The sequence below is a fragment of the Pararge aegeria genome, chromosome 13, assembly GCF_905163445.1.
Source record: "Pararge aegeria chromosome 13, ilParAegt1.1, whole genome shotgun sequence".
NCBI lineage: Eukaryota > Metazoa > Arthropoda > Insecta > Lepidoptera > Nymphalidae > Pararge > Pararge aegeria.
Genome location: NC_053192.1, coordinates 9,601,821 through 9,620,948, shown reverse-complemented (window position 1 = coordinate 9,620,948; position 19,128 = coordinate 9,601,821). Strand labels below are relative to the sequence as shown.

The 19,128-nt window shown below is 35.6% G+C and overlaps 2 protein-coding genes across 5 annotated transcripts in view; one reads left to right on the top strand and one right to left on the bottom strand.

The window, feature by feature from the left end:
- The first annotated feature begins 505 nt into the window (after positions 1–505).
- On the top strand, positions 506–6,088 carry LOC120628993 (ribosome biogenesis protein WDR12 homolog). The gene is made up of 9 exons (XM_039897702.1): positions 506–699; positions 787–1,086; positions 1,587–1,727; positions 2,478–2,653; positions 3,229–3,293; positions 4,224–4,368; positions 4,724–4,825; positions 5,263–5,392; positions 5,893–6,088. Exons 1-9 carry the CDS (start codon positions 641–643, stop codon positions 6,035–6,037), a joined length of 1,263 nt encoding a protein of 420 aa, XP_039753636.1. The 5' UTR covers positions 506–640; the 3' UTR covers positions 6,038–6,088.
- A 1,809-nt stretch (positions 6,089–7,897) lies between these two features.
- LOC120629014 (protein alan shepard) overlaps positions 7,898–19,128 on the bottom strand; it is a 145,605-nt gene continuing 134,374 nt past the window's right edge. For 2 of the 4 annotated variants that reach the window (XM_039897735.1, XM_039897737.1), the window contains exons 3-10: positions 18,562–18,827; positions 18,045–18,103; positions 17,249–17,373; positions 15,524–15,718; positions 15,025–15,168; positions 14,426–14,683; positions 13,637–13,675; positions 7,898–12,635 (exon numbers count right to left, since the gene is read on the bottom strand). In XM_039897735.1, coding sequence (XP_039753669.1) covers positions 12,501–12,635; positions 13,637–13,675; positions 14,426–14,683; positions 15,025–15,168; positions 15,524–15,718; positions 17,249–17,373; positions 18,045–18,103; positions 18,562–18,827 — 1,221 coding nt within the window. In that variant the 3' untranslated portion in view covers positions 7,898–12,500. The remainder of the gene's footprint in view (positions 12,636–13,636; positions 13,676–14,425; positions 14,684–15,024; positions 15,169–15,523; positions 15,719–17,248; positions 17,374–18,044; positions 18,104–18,561; positions 18,828–19,128) is intronic. The other 2 variants (XM_039897738.1, XM_039897734.1) reach the window with 2 other exon arrangements.

Below are 19,128 nucleotides of genomic sequence, written 5' to 3'. Positions count from 1 at the left end.
AAGCATTATTTTATGGAACAAATTTGTGATGATTTATGTTTTCACTATGCCATATCTGATTCCTGACGTAATCTGCTATTTTTTGGATATACCTATTAAGCATATAAATTTCAATGTTTCACATTTGCCAGGAGTCTTATGATGACTCATAATTTTTTTTAAAAGTACTGATTAATGTGTGTAGTCTGGTTTATGTATGTATGGAGTTATTCGTATGTATGTTTTTTTAGTATACGCCCTTATCGTTGCCTGGCAGAGATTGCTACTTAGCACTAGGGCTACTTTTTGTATCCTATTACTTGAAGTGTCTGTTTTACAGTTTTTCTTAGACATATCTACAATGATAAGTAAAATTAGCATGATTTCTAATGAGCACACAAGTACTATGCCAAATTTTAAAGCATACACTTGCCAAGCCTTAAAGCTATTTCTTTAAAAAAATGTCTCAAATCGTATGTATTAACGTCCCTGTGCCCTGTGGCAGTCTGTTTAATTAATCTGACACATCATTTGTCAAACCTGAAGCCAATGCGTATGCTGTCAAGAGTTCAAGACCACATGTTTTGTTTATTTTCCGAATAATTACTACTTTTTGAATTAATAAAACACACAAACAATTGGATTTGCTTGAAATAAAACTATGGCTAGTGACGCAGGTGAAGCACAGTTACAAGTTCGTTTCATAACCAAACAAGAACAGTATGTATCAAAAATATGAAATCGTTTCGAAGTGTTTTCTTAACAACTCGATTTTTAATGCTATAAATAACACTAACTTTATTACAGATATGCAGTTTCGGACAGTCCGTACGCAATTCAAAGTAACATTCAGTCCTCAGAGTTGAATACACTACTAAATGCATTATTGAAAGAATCTAACAAAACCTTAGAAAAGGCGGTAGAATTTGACTTTTTAATATGTAGCGAGCTACTAGTGTCGTCAGTCGCAGAACACTTGCAGGAGAAGGGTTTATCCACTGAAGACACTTTAGAAATTGAATACTTAGAGAGATTCCCAGCACCAAGTCCTCAGGATTGTTTGATGCATGATGACTGGGTTTCTGCAGTTCATACACATGGAAATTGGTTAGTATGTGAGAAACAATAACGAAATCAAACTCCTAGTTGATGGGCCTTTATATTAACTAGTTTTTCTATTAACCCCACTTATAAATCAAGGTGCACTTATTTAATACAGTGTCTATACATGTTAGAGTGGAGGAGGAGACCAGCTTTAATTAAAGGGGACTACTTAAAATTGGGAATAGAATAGGTGAAGAAGACCTTACAGCGGATAGCAGATAGTGCAGATAGTGAAATAGAGATTAATATCTGATGAATGATTAATAAATCAGTCTACACATTATCTATCCAATTGGTGTGATACTCTGCTGGAGAACTAAAAACTTATAAGTCTCAAACTTGGTAAACTGGGAGGGTTACTATTTGTAAATACTTACCTATTTGTGTGTGCCTATGGGGCTGTATTATGTCTCATTTATAAAAATGGGAACAATGAATAATGCATTAAAATTAATCTTTATTGCTATTAATGTGTTATAGTTAAATGTATTTTTACTTTCTAGGATTCTATCTGGGAGCTATGACAATAGTGTTCATATTTGGAATACAAAAGGCCAACATAAACTTGCCATACCTGGACACACATCCCCAGTTAAAGCTGTTTCATGGGTCTCTTTTAATGACAGTCAGGCAGTATTTGTCAGGTATGAAAGATATATTATTAGTATTATAATAATCATCATCTTCAACCTATTACTGGCCAACTACAGGGCACAGGTCTCCTATCAGAAGGAGTAGTCTTCACACTGTTGAGAATGTTATGGAGAACTCTCCATGCAGATTTCCTCATTATGTTTTCCTTCACTATCCTGCACACATGATGTTTTAAAGCAAGGGGATATTTGAATTGCTTAAATTAATAACGCAAATAACTTTGAAAAGTCAGTGGTGCGTACCAGGGCTCAAATTCAGTCTCCACGAAAGGAAAGCCTGAATGAATGAATGAATGAATGAATATACTTATATTGCATACCACAAAAAGGACATAAAAAAAGAAAAGTATAACAAAACAATATATACAATTTGGCGGCCTTATCGCTTCATAGAGATTTCTTCCAGCCTTACCTACTGGGCTGCCATCATCACCCTAACTAATCTCTTTTATCCCACATTGCATTCTCACATACATTTTGTCTTATTCAACAACATATCCATGCTTGGGTCAACAGGAATTGTGAGGCAAATGTAAGCTTTTATTTATTGCATATTATGGTATTGAGTTCAGTAAAATTTTAATGTTATTGAACTTCATCCCTATTTAATGTACATAAAATCTACATATATAATAGGAAAATAACAGAAACAATGTAGGTATAATGACACTATATAGAAACTGAAAAAAAAATTGTTACCCTTTTGAATAATTGTATATAATCCTTCCTATATTCCCCCAGTGGTTCCCATGATCAATCTACAATGCTTTGGGTCTGGAATGTGGCTGGCAACTCTGTGGACTGTGTGGTGACATGTAGAGGACATGATAAGGGTGTGGAGTGCCTTTCAGTCTCAGTAGATGCCAACCGCTTTGCCACTGGCAGCTGGGACAATAATGTCTGTCTTTGGAGTGCAAGTAAGTTATTATTATTATGTTTTTCAGTGTCTGGGTGTTTATCTGTATATTATAAGTATTTATGTGTATTATATTTATAAAAAAATATTCATCAGCTATCTCAGTACCCATAACACAAGCTACGCTTACTTTGCGGCTAGATGGCGATGTGTGTATTGTCGTAGTATATTTATTTATTTATTTATTTATTTATTCACAATGGCAATGGCTAGCTTTTCAAGCAAGCATTAGGTAATTTAATAGAATAATATTTTAGGGTACACTGCATTTTTGCATGGGGTAGTAAATAACCATGCACCTGTAAGCAGCTTAATAAAATTATGTGCTGCTCTAACATTTCCTAGAATGTCTTTTTTATAAATCTAGTGCACAATTTCTTTTTGGTAAATTTTCCTCATACAATATTTCATAAATCTTCTAAAATTGTGCTATTAAATGCAAAAAAGATTTTTCAAAATGGATTGGTGCTTTCAAAGATTTGCACTTGCACATTGCTGCTGCAAACTATGTGTTTTGATAAAGAATAATTATTATGATTGTTATAATTATGATAGTAAAACACCTATTACTTTCAGGTCTGTCTGATGAAGATAATGTTCCCGTCAAGAAGAAAAGTAAACCTGAACAAGGAAACGTTAGAGTAAGTTGAATGTGATAGTCATACAATCAAGTTTTGTGTTAAAGGTACTATCAAGATCAGATAAAGTAAATTTATTAAGTTTCAGTACTAAAGAAAGGAAGAAAATTCTGTATGTTCTGTATTCTACTAAACTCTTATCTGCAATTAAACAAATCTAATGCCCATTTTCACTATCGATAGCAATGCAAGACAAGTACGCAACGTCTAATCAAATAGGATTTCTAGGCATACATTTACCTTTCACCAATCGATTTTCACTAGGCAACTCATTTAACCTAACTTGTCTATGGCTCTTGCCATAAGGTGTGGTATTTTGTGCCTGAATTATCATATGTTTCTCTTTTCGTATCAATTTTAGGTTATTAAAACAAAACGAATTTATATTTTTATCATTTGTCAAGTGTCAGTTTATAAGTCCCCTAAACTTTACGATTCGCGTAATCGGTGTCGTAACTTTAGGCGGCGCCTAACGTCGTTAGATATCACGTAAGAGTTCGTGAAACGTTTTTTTCTCTAGGAATCAAATAAATTAGGCATCCGATTAAGTCGACTCCTAGGTTTAGTGAAAACGGGCATAAGCTCCAATGTCTGTTTTTAAGTTTCCATGCTGTTCTTTTCTTAATATCTGTATTTTTGAGGAGTTGGATTGTCTCAACTAAACTACATTGTAAGTCTAGTGGTGAGCATTTTAATGAAGGATAACAAGGTGAAGCCAAAAGTTTGTATTCAGGTTTTCTGAAAAAGAACAATATTACAGTAAGCTTTTCAGAAATAGCTTGGAGTTAAGAAATTGGCAGTGCAACCCACATGCATCGGAGAACACGATAAGTTATCAGTCCCGGTTTTTTCATCATATGTGATCATCGATAAGAACCGCCGACCAGCATTAGAGCAGCGTGGCAGGTCTATGCTCAATTTTTTTTGTTTTAGGAACCTTTAACAACATTAAAAGGCCACAGGGAGGCGGTCTCAGGAGTGCAATGGATGGATTATAACACTGTTGTGTCAAGTGGCTGGGATCATTTGCTGAAGATATGGGATTGTGAACTTGGTGGCATTAAACAGGAAATTGCAGGTACATCCTTACATGCAATAAATCATTTATAGCATATAGTTAGTTGAAAGGTTGGAGAGTACTCAGGCTACTCTTTTTATCCCAGGAAACAAATTAGTATAAATGCAGAAGAATGTGCGCAAAAGATAGTTTTCGTAGTAAAATCGATTCAGCAATTTTATTTCATTTGCTTTGCAGTCTTGAAATTGTAAGTAGGAACACGCTTATGTGTTACTATTACAAGTTTTATTTCATTCTTATACCGAATTGTTATTAAAATAGCATATAAACTAAATGGTGAATAATTATTGTTTTTTTAGTGGTAAACTTAAAAAGTTCTGCAATTATATTTTGATATATTTGATTTTATTTACAGGCAATAAAGCTTTCTTTGATGTGGATTGGTCACCACTGAGTAACAGCCTAGTAACAGCGTCTGCGGATAGACACATACGACTCTACGATCCCAGATCTACAGGTAAACTAAACCGTAGGCAAATTTGATTGATTAATATAATGAGAACAAAGAGTTGCAGAAAAAATGAGGATTTTTTATGGACAAACTTGGAAACACAGAAAAAGAACATAAAGAAACCAGTACACAACCACTCCACTTTAGTAGTGTTTCTCAAACAGGCGGTTAGTCTAGGTGACAGTGATTATTTTACCTCTAATGTTCTAAAAGTTACATTTGGAAACTACATTTCCAGTGAGTTACTGTGTGTAGAGGGTATCCTCTATGCACGCCACTGGCTGTGAATGTTTATTGCAATTTTAATTATTTCTGGAAAACGATTCATTAATGATATAAAAATTATTAGCATAGTTATTAAAAGATTATTTACCAGTTTACAAAATTACTGTTACACTGGCTCTTATTAATATTTTATAATTATATAATATTTGATATTTCAGATAGTATTGTGAAAACTACATACACGTCACACACCGGTTGGGTTCAGTCAGTGCGTTGGTCCAAAACTAGAGATACGCTGTTCCTTTCAGCGGGCTATGATGGACAAGTGAAGCTATGGGAGACCAGAAGGTATGCCTAATTTTCAAGAAACTTCTAAATGCGGTTTTTAATCAATTTTTAAGTGGAATTAGTGAGTGAATATTTTTTGGTAACATAACTCCATCTTCAGCAGAGATTATTTAATGTGCGTGCGTGCGTGCGTGCGTGCGTGCGTGCGTGCGTGCGTGTGTGTGTGTGTGCGTGCGTGCGTCGGTCTTTCTGTCTGTCTGTCTGCCTGTCTGCCTGACTGCCTGTGTGTCTGAGCGGTTTAGCGGTAGGTTGGCTACTCACCTTGGCTACCCTACCCAAGACTAAAACTTGCCGCAAAGTGATTTAGCGTTCTGGAATGATGCCGCGTAGTAACCGATACCTCTTTAACATCGAATATAGCTACTATACCACAAATCGGTCACCTACCATTAGTGAGATCGCAGTCAAGTTACCTTTAAGTGGTAAAAACAAAACTACACGCTATTTTCTGCATTTTTTAATGAACAATCAATAAAATGTTTTTCATTTTTTAAATGTAGCCCAAAAACACCTTTATACGATCTAAGCGGCCACGAAGATAAAGTCCTATGCTGTGATTGGACAAATCCTGCTCTTCTCATCAGTGGGTCCTGTGATAACACCCTGAGGATATTTAAGTCGAAGCACGCAACAGCCAATGCGTGAATTGGTTAGTTTAAGAATTTATTATCTAATAAAATATATGTTGGCAGTAAATATTCGTTTCAATGTTTTCCCAATATTGCTAGAAATACTTGCTTTTGCTCGTGACTTCGTCCGCGTTAATTCTGGATCTCTTTTCCCGGTGTTTGTTTTTAGGTATAAAAAAGTACTTTAATCATACAGTCTATTATTGATATAACTATTATTGATCATCAATAGTAGTCTACGATTATATGATTATTTCCGAGATCTTTAACAATAATCGCTATATTTCGGCCAATACCGGTCCACTACAGGGCACGGGTCTCGTCCAGCAATGAGAAGGGGTTAAGGCCGTAGTCCACCACGTTGGCCCAGTGCGGATTGGTGGACTACACACAACTTTATGAACATTATGGAGAACTCTCAGGCGCTCAGGTTTTCTCACGATGATTTCCTTCACCGTTGAAGCAAGTGGTATTTTAATTGCTTAAAACGCACATAACTTAGAAATGTAAGAGGTGCGTGCTGGGATTCGAACTCGGCTCTCCGAAAGTTATGGGCAAGGGCTATCAACGCTTCGATTCTAAGATCAATATTTGAAGAGAAATACCCGTAAAGTAATACGAAGTGACTACCATAATATTAGCTTTGTTTACATTAAGGGCAAATGAAATCACAGATTACTATGGCAACAGAGAGAAGGTTGAATGGTCTTAGATAATATTAGAATAATAATTCATACGCACACACATACACACGTAGATGTGATTTTAAGATTTTATTCTTTCTTAGTTTAATTTTCTGCATTTCTTAATATATCATGGAGTGTTGATTACTCGCAGTAAAGCTCGTCGTTAAATAAGTATTACAACATTCCAAATTTTGAGGAAATAATATCAATTTTAAAAAGAGTAACCCCAGATTAAGGGGCTATGGTCTCAAAGCTGAATATCAGCAGGCATCGTCTAATCCTTCCAAGCACTTTATCAGCAATAGAGCAGAGTTATACAAATGTGGAATGCCTTGCCTGAAGATGTAGTGACTGCAGAATCACTGAATCAGTTTAAGAATAGTCTGGATAAACATCAAAAAGAGAAAGAGCGCAAGAAATGATATAGACGCATAAGTGAAAGCTGCTTAGTCTATTATATAATAATAATAATAATCTTGGAAGTTCGCGTACGTTGGTTTTAGTATTCCCTTCTCATAAGTCTTGTTTTCCCCCTGAATATTCGAGGTTCGTTAAATGGTATCAGCAGCGATCGCACAAGCCACATGGCTAAATCCCTCGCTAAGTTATTTAATAAGTCCTTTAAGTCTTGCATGATGGTATTTAGGTTGTATTCGGCTCACACTATAGTAGGGTAGTGTAAGTTAATATTACCTTAGGTAAGCAGCGCGGCTGTGAGCCAATTTCTTACTTATTGCTGCCAGTGACGTGCACTTGATACATGCACAAAAGCACTGCTTACCCTAAAATTAAATCGTATAAGAGGAGAATTCTAGCCGATTTATGCAATTTTCCTGCTGTATGCATACCCTGGTGAGAAGCCCAGTGCACGCCACTGATTGCGCCATTAGAGAAGCTATTTCGATAGCCGCTGATGACGCAAATGTTCTGTTTTGCAACTACTATGTATTCTGAATAGAACAGAGATTATTTTTAAATATATTAAATCTGCCGGTAAAACCTATTATTTAAAAAAAGACGGTTCTTTATTCGTTCGTTAATAATTTTCAGAAACCTCTCTATGGCTTACGACTTGAGAATTTATAACATATCAATGTAAAATATGCACTTTTGAGATCGTAGCGTGCTGTTGAGAGTTATCGTTTGTTTATGCTCGGGGGGTGGGGGGAAAGTGTGAAATAATTTACGAGTTTTGGTTTTGCTTGTTTTATTTCAATCATTTGCTCTTACAAAATATGTTCAATGCAAAGGAACATGACTCGTCACAATAAAACATGCTTCTTAGTACCATTTTGTTTTTATTTATATATTATTTTAGTCTCCATTCAGCATAACTATAAATAATGCGCGTCACATAAAATGCTCATAGCACAATATAGAAACTTGCAAACACTTTGTAACAAAATAGATACATAACTTTCCTCTATGTGTTTCTCTGCGAGAAATGCCTTTACACTATTACCATAGTTATGCCAAATCCCACATCATAACACAACGAAGCAACATGTCCCTTAAAAATATTCTTTCTTACCAACAATTTCATCTTTTTTTTTACATTTTATGAAGTTTTATTTTTTTGCATTTCGTATTCTAGGCTACCTAACTAAATTTTTATCTAAACTATTCTACTATCTAGACTAGTCTGCCGGGTAGAACACCACACTATATTTAATACACATTGGACAAAAACATTCGTATCGACACTTCCCACTGACTGTTTTTTTTCATTTAGTTTTCTTTCTTTACACTTAGTCAACTACATAACAAAAGAGATGAAAGCAAACTTGTTCAACTGAAACTTATCCAAAAATGTGTTCACTAATTCACTTACGCTACGGCGCGAGGGCGCGCGGCCCCGCCCCGACCTCAGTCCATTCAAATTAAATTATTTAATAAACTAACAAAGGAAACTACCCTAGAGTCGACCTGGGCCCGCGCGCCACCCTCTCCGGATTATTCTAGGGCTCTAATCTATCTATCTTAGCGTCGAAACATTTTTTTTGCTATGCTAACCTATCTATAGTTAAGCCTAACACTAAAGCTAGCCTTCAATTCGTCTTCGCTCCACCAGCTACACTCCACCTTCGAATAACGTATCAACATTCTCTTAAATCTAAATGACTTATTTTTAGAAAAACATTTACTTAACACTTCTATTCATCGACATGATTTTTTTGTTCTGTTGTATCGTTTTGGTATTTAGGAATTGGTTCCTCGTTTTTGTGCTTCTAGTTTTGAGTAGCTCTCACTATACAATATAACAAATCTCAATAATCTCATTGTAACGTATATTGATCACACATGTCTAGAATGTCGAAGTGCGTAACTAGGAACATCTAAGATTTTAGCATCCAAATTCAAATACATCATGTGTGAAAAATGCAACGATTAGACAGCCACATTATTACGCTTCAGTTAATACAAAATACTTTAAACCACAAGTGTTTAATATTATTACTACGTTTATGAATACGGTAAGTCCTCTTATTACCTGTAAAAATATCGTGTAAAGCACATGCAATGCTATATTGTATCGTTATCCGTTCATTGCTTTTAACGAAGCTGAAGGCACTACCATCAAATTAATTTTATTGCTCAACATGGAAGGAAAGCATTAGAAAAATAATTCATCTGCTTTTGACGGTGTTTAGCTGTTCAGCTACCCGCACACGTCACGACCCCGTCAGTCGTGCCACACTACGCTACGTTTCAAATAACTCTATGGTTCTAATTTGCCTTATTATATCTGGGGAACATCAATCTGCACTGTGGAATGAAAACAATATACATACTCTTTAAAAAAGGACATCAAAACGGGAGGGAACAATTTTATAGCCATCTCTATGACTAAAACATATGAAAAAATTAAATGAATTAATAAATTCACACAATGAGTTCGATTAAATGCACATCGGAAATATCTATCGGAAGACTGCTTTATAGGAAGCCACAGTGTACTTCGAACACTACACAATTGTTTCACTTAACTACCACGCGATATCTGTAATACATCGCACTCATTAGGTCTTTTAAGTTCAAGATTTAAAGGCGGTATTTATCAGTTCAAAACATTTGGCTCGATCAGAAATTATAAAACTGATCTACGGAGTTAATATAAGTTCAGTGCAAAGTTATATTAGTAAAAAATCTCACTTTCATCACCCTTTTGTATCGAGGTCTTTTGTAGAGTAGCTTTGTTCATCTACACAGTAAAGATAGCCTGAACGTACAGTCAGACAGTCCGATAAGTTTTTTTTGGCCGTTGTCGTATCGTCATTGACCTCACTGTTAACAGCAAATACCTACACTGAATTCGGCCCTTCTCTACAGTAGTCAAAAAATAAGATTAAAAGTGTATGAATGCCACATGCTAAGTTTCATCTAAATGTCAGAAAACGCATTTTATTATTTTGTTAGTCGATTATTCAAATTTCAGTCTATTCCTGAAAGTTTATGTGAAACAAATAACAAATCTACTAATTCGTTCAACCTCTACATCGTTCATTCAAAACCTGTCTTCATCTAATTCAGTTCCTGTATTTATTTATTATTAAAGTCGGTTCACAGGTTTTGAATAAAGAAGTTATAGCTTAATCGTCAGTTAAAATACAGTTAATATATCAAACATTTAGCTAGTCATCAGTCCCTGGATTGTATAAATATTTCCCTACTTTTTACTCGACTTTAATGATTTGTATACTTTGGTTCTGATGAAACTCTCGACGTGCCAAAATAGAATTAAACAGTTGCGATATAGTTGGTTTTTACTCGTACCCATCAACAATGTATATACATGTATACATATCCATGTATAATTTATATATATTTAATATAAAAATATCAAATTTTATATAAAGTCATAAAGTGTACCCAAAACCTACGCGATGGTACAAAATGTTCTCATTTACACCAAAACGGCGTTCATACTTTGGATTTCGAATCCGTTACATTTTATAATGTGGAAATCAATCGTGGAATTTTTGTTTGATGTCATCTAGTGGAATGTGCCGACCGCCTAAAAATAACAACTACGGTTGATTCAGTACATGATTCTCAAAAAAGGATCACATCATTATTCACGTATTTCGAATATGAGTTTAACGTACAAAAATTTGTATAGACTCGTAAAATGTATAAATAGAATTTACAACTGCTTATTGCTAATGTTGCCTTTACACGACCCGTAGTCGCTCGCGTCTCAACCGCCTGTCGCACGCGTAGCGCAATGCAAACGATACCGGGCACGCGTCCGATGGCGGGATACGTCTGTTAAGCTATCCTTGGGTTGCTTTGCATATGACTCATAACATGGATCAAGAAATAACTATCTGGAAGTTTACGGTATACATAAGTTCAGTCTGTAGTTGGGTTTGGCAACGACGTTTTCAATTATTATGTATTTCAAAATAATCAGTTATTACAAGATTTATCAAGCCGCTTTTAAAATTATAGTCGAATTGTGATAGTAATGTGATAATGATGGCGAGCAGCGATAATGTGCACTCAAGAACATAAATGGGATGAGTTATTGATGCCATAGAATTCATTTGCGCTCTGAGTAGTTAGTCCATGAAATAATGTGTGATGTGATATTCAACAGAAATTCTAAACTGATACAATATTCAATAAAGTGCTTTAAAAATAGGTACATGCGGTTCTTGGAAGACTGCACCAGTATGAATGAATAATGTAGATAATACTGTATAGTTTATATGTATAGTATCATTTTCCAAATAAAAACGACTAAAGCACCATGCCAAACACATTTTGAACATATACATACATTAATCACGACCATAGTCCCACGTGGTGGTCAAAAATACCTACACCAACTATTAAATGTCTTATCGAAAGGTTAAAATATTTTATTTGCTGTTTCTTCCGCCCATATAATGCAACGGTACCTCTTGTATTTTAAAAATACAAAATGTCACGAAAGATTTTTAATCTTCGCAATAATCATTTATTTGCACGACGTCTAAACTGTGATAAACCTTTTCTATCATAACACATAAGTCGTTCACTTCATACTTTACAATTTGGTAGCATATATATTTGTTTCCACATGATATGACCATTTCCTCTACATTTCTACTCTAAACCGCGAAGATATTGCTTTCCTTCTCTAACCGATCTTAACCAGGAAAATTATGTTTTCGTTACAAAGAAATTATATTATACTCTCTACTCTTTGAATATACTATCAACGTTTTGAATAATCCAGATTGCACATCGTTTTGTTTGATTTTATATTATTTTAGTCCGCAATTTAAATAATAAGTTTGTGATAAAAAATCTTTTCAAAAATAAATTTTAAAATTCATTGAAATTAAACTATGCTAAAATAAATACCTAACTATCTTAAATAATCGTGTCAACATGTTAAAAACCGCGCCTAAAATCTTACATTAAAATTTTCATAAAACAAAAAATAAAATTATAATGTAAAAACACATATTAAAATTGCAGCTATAATCTATACATCAAATCCTCTCCTCGAACCGTCAAAAGACCTCATCAAAACATCACAGCGAATCGCACGATCAGCGTAAAGCCAAGAGGATCGGAGACAAGCCCATCGATAAAACAAAAAGTCGAGGCAACGGTCGCCAACAAAAAACGTTAGGCTCATAGTCTACAGGCGCCGGCGACGCGAGGCGTCACCTGCGTAGTTTTCGATGAAGTCAATAACGGCCGCAAATTAAATCTAAAACAAATTAACATTGTAAAAGTCACAGTTGCTTTGATTTTTGGCTCGTGTACAGCATGAATTGTTGTAGCGTGGCTTAGGGTCTACTTGGGAGGCGGGTACGGCTGGTAGGCCTCGTCGGGAGACGCCGCCGTCGACGCGTGCTCGCTCTCCATCGGCATCTGGATGATCGGCGGAGTGGGCCCCGTGAAGTACTGGTACGGGTGCGAAGTGAAATACTGAAACGACAAACGGACCGTTGTAAATTAACTGTACTACATGTTTGATTAATATTAAATATTTGTTTTTTATACCTTTTTAAATAGCCTTATATCTAGATGATCTTCATCACGCATGTACCTACATGTCTTAAAAAAGAATTTTGTCTACATATTATGTAGGTGTATCTTTTTGTACTGTTTATTACAACTGATATAATAAGCGTGCACGACAATGTTTAAAACATTATAATTAATAGGTGTTCATATTGTTACATATTTGATTTATATACGTGTCTAAATAGCCTTAAAGCTAAATAAATAAATATACAACGACAATACACACACCGCCATCTGGCCCCAAAGTAAGCGTAGCTTGTGTTATGGGTACTAGTATAGCTGATGAATATTTTTATGAATATAATACACATAAATACTTATAATATACAGATAAACACCCAGACACTGAAAAACATTCATGTTCATCACACAAGCATTTTCCAGTTGTGGGAACCGAACCCACGGCCTTGGACTCAGACAGCAGGGTCGCTGCCCACTGCGCCAACCGGCTGTCAAATAAAAATGTAAATGATTCCCAATCAAAATTTTTACACATATTATATGGGTGTCTCCTTTCTAAAGTAGATTATTTTTTACAACAGATCAAATTAACTTGCACGAAAAGGTGAAAAATGTATAAGTTATATTTGTTTTATATTTATATAAATAGCCTTATATCTTGATGATTGCACACATCGAAACAACATAATAGGTACACTTCAACAGGTGTATTCTTCCTTGACAAGTAGATAGTTTAAGATAGCAAATTGAGTATGCTTGCATGGTATATTTATAAAACTTAACAAATTATCAGTGTATCCCCAAAAAGCGGCACGTTTATTATGAGTAGCGGGTGAATAATAATTTTCATTTGCAACAAACTCAGCAAACGTCTAGCGTTACAAACATTGACAGAAGCAGTGAATTTTTAGAGCGAGCGTTAACAAATAATTTACACTCACGTATAGCTCATTTTCCGGCCTTAAGCTGTCCCAGTTTACCTGGAAAACAGAAAAGCCTTCGGTCGTTAAAATTCTTTTTGATATGACTGTTTTCTGCGATTACCAAGTTGACTGGAGTATCATGAGTGTCGAAAAAGAACAACTTCATTTGACAAACAACTTGATTCGCCAAGATTTGTCTGCGGTTTTACAGGCTTGTACAATTAATTATTTTTCGACAAATCGACCTATGATAAATTTTTTGCCCTTATGTTTATTCCCTTTGGGAGTCGGTACTTTCCATTTGTTTTTTGGGGTCACGCAATCAAACAAAATGAGACGTTTGTTCTTATTTGTACTAAAAACATATTAAATATAATATTTTTTGTTTAAATTGTTGTACATAGCAGACTTTTTTTTAATCATTATAAGTTTAGCACTTGACTGCATTTGGTGGTTAATGACGATAACTTGTAAGAAGGCTAACTTGTAAGAAGGTAAGGTTATCCATACCAATCGGCTTCTACGGGACATCGTTCCATTACGCTAAATTGCTTGGCAGCCCGTCTTTGTGGTAGGATGTTAAAATGTTAATCATTTTCAAACTGGCCACCCAAAATAACTTATGGGAATAACACAGTTTGGAAAGAATAAGAATTTCATTCCATTTTGTACCATGACGTCTATGAGATGTGAGCTCGGGTGAAATGCTAATTCATAGTTGTCCATAGAACTCAGACTCATTAGGTCCGAGGACGTAATGTTCTACCTTGGAAGAATGAGAAAACCGCAGTGAACGCAATCACTTACGTATTGGCTAGGCACGGTGTCAATGGGTATAGTTGCGGGGTGAGCGGGATGCGCGGCGTGCGGGGCGTGGTGCGGCGGCAGCAGAGCCGCGTACGGTGCCAGCCAGGCAGCAGGGTGCGCGGCGTGGTGGTGATGGTGCAGTTGGGGGTGGAAGGCTGCCACGCCATATACTCCGCTGCCGCGGTAAACCCCCGCGCACTCCCCACCGGCGCCTGTCCCCGCCACACCGGATGTGTACACTCCAGTAACGCTCATGGCCTGGAAAATAAAACATTTTCATGTGCGTGGATATCATTTAATTTCGCGATTTAGGTCATACAGCAATCGGTTTCAAAATTTTTGGTTCATGATATCAAATACCCAATTACTGCCATTGATTCTGCCTCATTATTTTGAGAATGGTTAGAGATTCTATAAACGTTACATTTCAAACCCTATTGGGCAGTCCCATCCAATTCTTCACCTTATCTTCAGATACTCTAAACTAAACATTGAAAGAAAGAATAAGTAAAACTGAGAAACCATGAGCGCGGTAAATATAGAACTCATAACGCGTTGTTTAAGTAGTAAGGAAATATGAATTGCGGTTGTATTATTACCTGAGTGATTGATTCATTGTTGTCTCGCCACGATCGGCCGTTGTTGTCGTTCTGCTTATACAGAGCTTTTTTCTTGTTGCCTCCATCGGCGAACTTTACTAGCAATGGCTCCTTAGCGCCCGGTATCGGATTCCCATTGAACATCTGCAAGCGAATAGGAAAAATTTGATTAAGTTGCCAATTCTGTAGTACAAAATCTCTGAACGAAACTTAATTGACAGGTCAGAAAAGTAGTGCTAACCTTTTCTCGAATGTTTGCGGCGGAAAAGGTTGGCACTATTTTTGCCTTGTCAGTTTATTTTAGAGATTTATGTACTACACCACCAAATTGGCACCATTGTGAAATGGTATCAATAAGACGGTATCCTCTTCTTAATTATTATTTTTAAATAAGGATATTTGTCGTTTAGCATCTTACCAATTACTGTTTACATTACCTGTAGAAGGAAGGACCATCTTTTTTCAATCTTGCGCTGAGTTGAATTATTAAAAAATATACCTGGATAATCTGCTCGCATTTCTCCCTAGACTCCATTCTTGCGAAGCCAACTCCTTTGCTGTGTCCATGGGTATCCCGCAGGATCCTCGTGGACACGACCTGGCCAAACTTGGCCAACAATTGGTCCACATCATTCTCCTTGAAGTGCGGTGGCAAGTTGGCCATGTACAGATTGGTCGGATCCTGTTCCTGTTGCTGCAAACGCAATAAATTGGTTCAAGTAAACATTCTTTCTGTTCTAAATTATCTGCATTAGTTTATTTTATCATGAAAATCTAATAAGACTCTTTATAGTACAGCAGCTTAGAATTTTGATTGTTAATATTGACTAGGAATATTTTATTTCAAGTTTTTTAAGTAAGTAATGTTAAAACTGTGGGCAATCAAAAATTTCTAATACTTAGATGTGTTATGATAAAAACAAAATACGAACAACAAACAATTTAGAAATCATACTATTTTTATCTTGGAATTAGATTCAAATGTTCAATGGAAAACACTACTGCACCAATTATTCTATTAGTATTTCTCAAGGAACCCAAGGTTAATTCAGAGTAAACTGATATTAGCTTGAAGCTAGCGTAGATTATCTAGACACTGAAGCCAGCTGTGACGTAAATCAGCGGATTGAATCTAATATGCTATAATATTATTATTATGTAGGTGTTATCAACGACATGGGCATATACATCAGCATAAGAGATTATGAAGCTTGTTAAAGTCGCATACACACTAATTTAATATTGAAAGCATAGAAATACCCAGAGCCCAGTAGCGAAATACATTGTTATAACGCTGAAGCAAACGATAATAGTATAGAATTAACAGGATGAAACAATGTTTGAAGTAAGTAAGCGTTATTTGCGCTGAGTTGGCGTACCATTGAAAGGGGGTAAATACTTACAACGCTAGTGTCACACAGTTCTGTTTGAGTTTACGCAGAGACCAAACTATCTTGTGTTGGCCGTCAAATTAAAACTGACAAATGAATAATTACATAATGTTTCAATACCATGTTCCTTGCCATTTTTAATCGCCCATTTAATGTCAATGATCTGAACTCTGGACCTACATCAAGCTAAATAGGATCCAAACATCTATCGTCAATATGTGACTTACTCGTAAGGAATCTAATTATTATTGGTTTCCAAATATGGAGGATGCTGATGCTACTTTATGCATAGGTAATTCAAATCTAGCAAAACATTTAAATTAATTAGAGAACACGGCTTTACTTTAAAACGCTCTTTTAGATATTATAGCATTTCTTTAATAGAAAAGGGGGGTAAATACTAAAGCTATAAGTAAGGGTAGGCGGATTATAGGACTGGACCGGGGCGGGTCGTTGGGTCACACTAATCCGGTACAAAACGATAACTTTATAATTGATGTTGGATTAGTTTCTACAAATTAATTTTTTTTTTAATTGAAGTAGTTAAATTTCAACAAAATTAACTAGATACTTGGACATGTTAAATTTAATAAACCGTGACAGTTCGCTTCATGAATAAACCTTCACGTCAAGTTACTAAACATCTGCAGTCAGTTATTGAACTCTAAAAGAATTTAAATGAGGAGTAATAACAGGATAGAGGAAGTAATCTTGTTACTGATTTCAATACATGATACAATGGACCAATTACCGTCGATCTTACAGTGATATTGGATGAGCGGATAAGGAGCAGGCGGTTAGTCATAATAGTATTACTTGCATGCACAACGTACACGGTTCAGTCTACGCAGGAACCAGATACCCACTTTAGCCATCTGGGCCTGAACACCTTTGGCTTGTAATCCTTTAACAGCAGCCTCTGCTGACGCGATTGTTTCGAAATCTACAAAACCGTAACCTGCGGAAACAAAAATGAAATGCATGTATAGTAATGGGGGTCGATGAGAGGAGTAGAGATATTAAAAAATTTGCTTACAGATTCGATGATTCATGCTTAATATAAAGATCTAAAAATTTCAAATTACAAACAACTAACATAAGACAAATTCGAAATGTTCAGCTAATGAATTAGCTTACAAAATAGCAATGATAAGTGAGAAAAGAATAACTTTGTGAAATATATTAAGTGCGTTCTCTTCCAAAAAATACAATACTTGAAATTCTTCCGTGCCGTAGTGCAATAATGGTGACAGTAGACAATGATAATAATAAACTAATAAAATTCATACGTATGGTAGGTACATAAGTATTTTTAATATGAGGATGTTGGAAATCATATTCAAATTGAAACTAGTGTTCGTGCATATATTGGAAAAAGTCTCACCATAGATGAATTAGTTTTAATGAAGGTATATGGTATTCTAGAAAATATTAATATAAATTCAGTTACAAATATTTTCCTCAATGAATAATACATCTCAGTAGATAAATATACATAACGTAACTTTAAATACATACGTGATTATCTATGCACATTAACAATATTTCTAGAAGTAGGTAGGATGTTGTAGATATTGGAAGAAATCTACGGTAGTGTTAATAGGGCGAATGCTTATGAATGTTGATTACCTTTACATTTATTCGTATTTTTATCCAATATTGCTTTTGTTGAAATAATGTTGCCGTACCTGAAAATGGAAACAAGTTCAAAATCTAACCCGCCAAAAATAATACAAATCATGAAATTCAATATACTCCGTGATTTCTTAATCAGTCTTCTCAATGTACCTGATCTACAGTATATCGAGGCAATATTCAAAAAAAATATTTTAGCTTACTTCACCAGTATTCAAAATTAAAACATGAATTTCGGCATTTAGAAATTTAGAAGCAGCTGATCAAATAAAAAGTTATTCGTATATATATTTTTTTGCTACATGAAATGAATTGATTGAATTGACACCGCAAGCGTACTGCGCCCTTACACTCGGTAAAGGATGCTTCACATACACCAAACTGTAATTTATATTTTTTGTTTATTATTATTTTTACCATTGAATAGTACACAATGGGCTGATTACCGGGGTCTATGTTGTAAGACTTAATGAAGTCACCGTGTATACGAGTATGTATAGATAAAACTTACATCTGGCACATTTGGACAAGGTCCTTATCGGTGGTGTTCTGGCTAAGGCCACGTATATAAAGATTGGTGCGACTGAGCTGTTCCCCAGACGCACCCGTGGTGGAAGCCGAAGACGCGGGTGGCGGAGGCGCAGTACTGAGGCTGGTTGACCGCGTACCGCCTGCAGAGTTGGAGGATGAACTGGACGCCGTGTTCGCTGGGGATGCAGCGGTAGGCACCCTCGTTCCGGTCGCACCGCACCCGCCGCCCATGGTCGCACTAGTGTACTGTAAAATTAAGGTGTACATTACGCTAAAAGTCTTGTCTTCACGAGGATCGGTGTCGATGATAAAAATAAATTAAAGTTATAAAACCATAACATGTCTTTTTCAAGCTTGAAGAATTTGTCTGTTTTGTTGGTGAAAGAACCGCCACAGCAATTTGGGATGTTTAAGAAAACATAGTGACCGTGATAAAAAAAATTATGGCGACATTTTCAAATGAGAAAATTGATGCAGCGTTGGGAAAACAATTTTTTTAAAACGTTTAAAGTTATCCAGAAAGCCACGCTTTAAAAGTTCTTTTGTA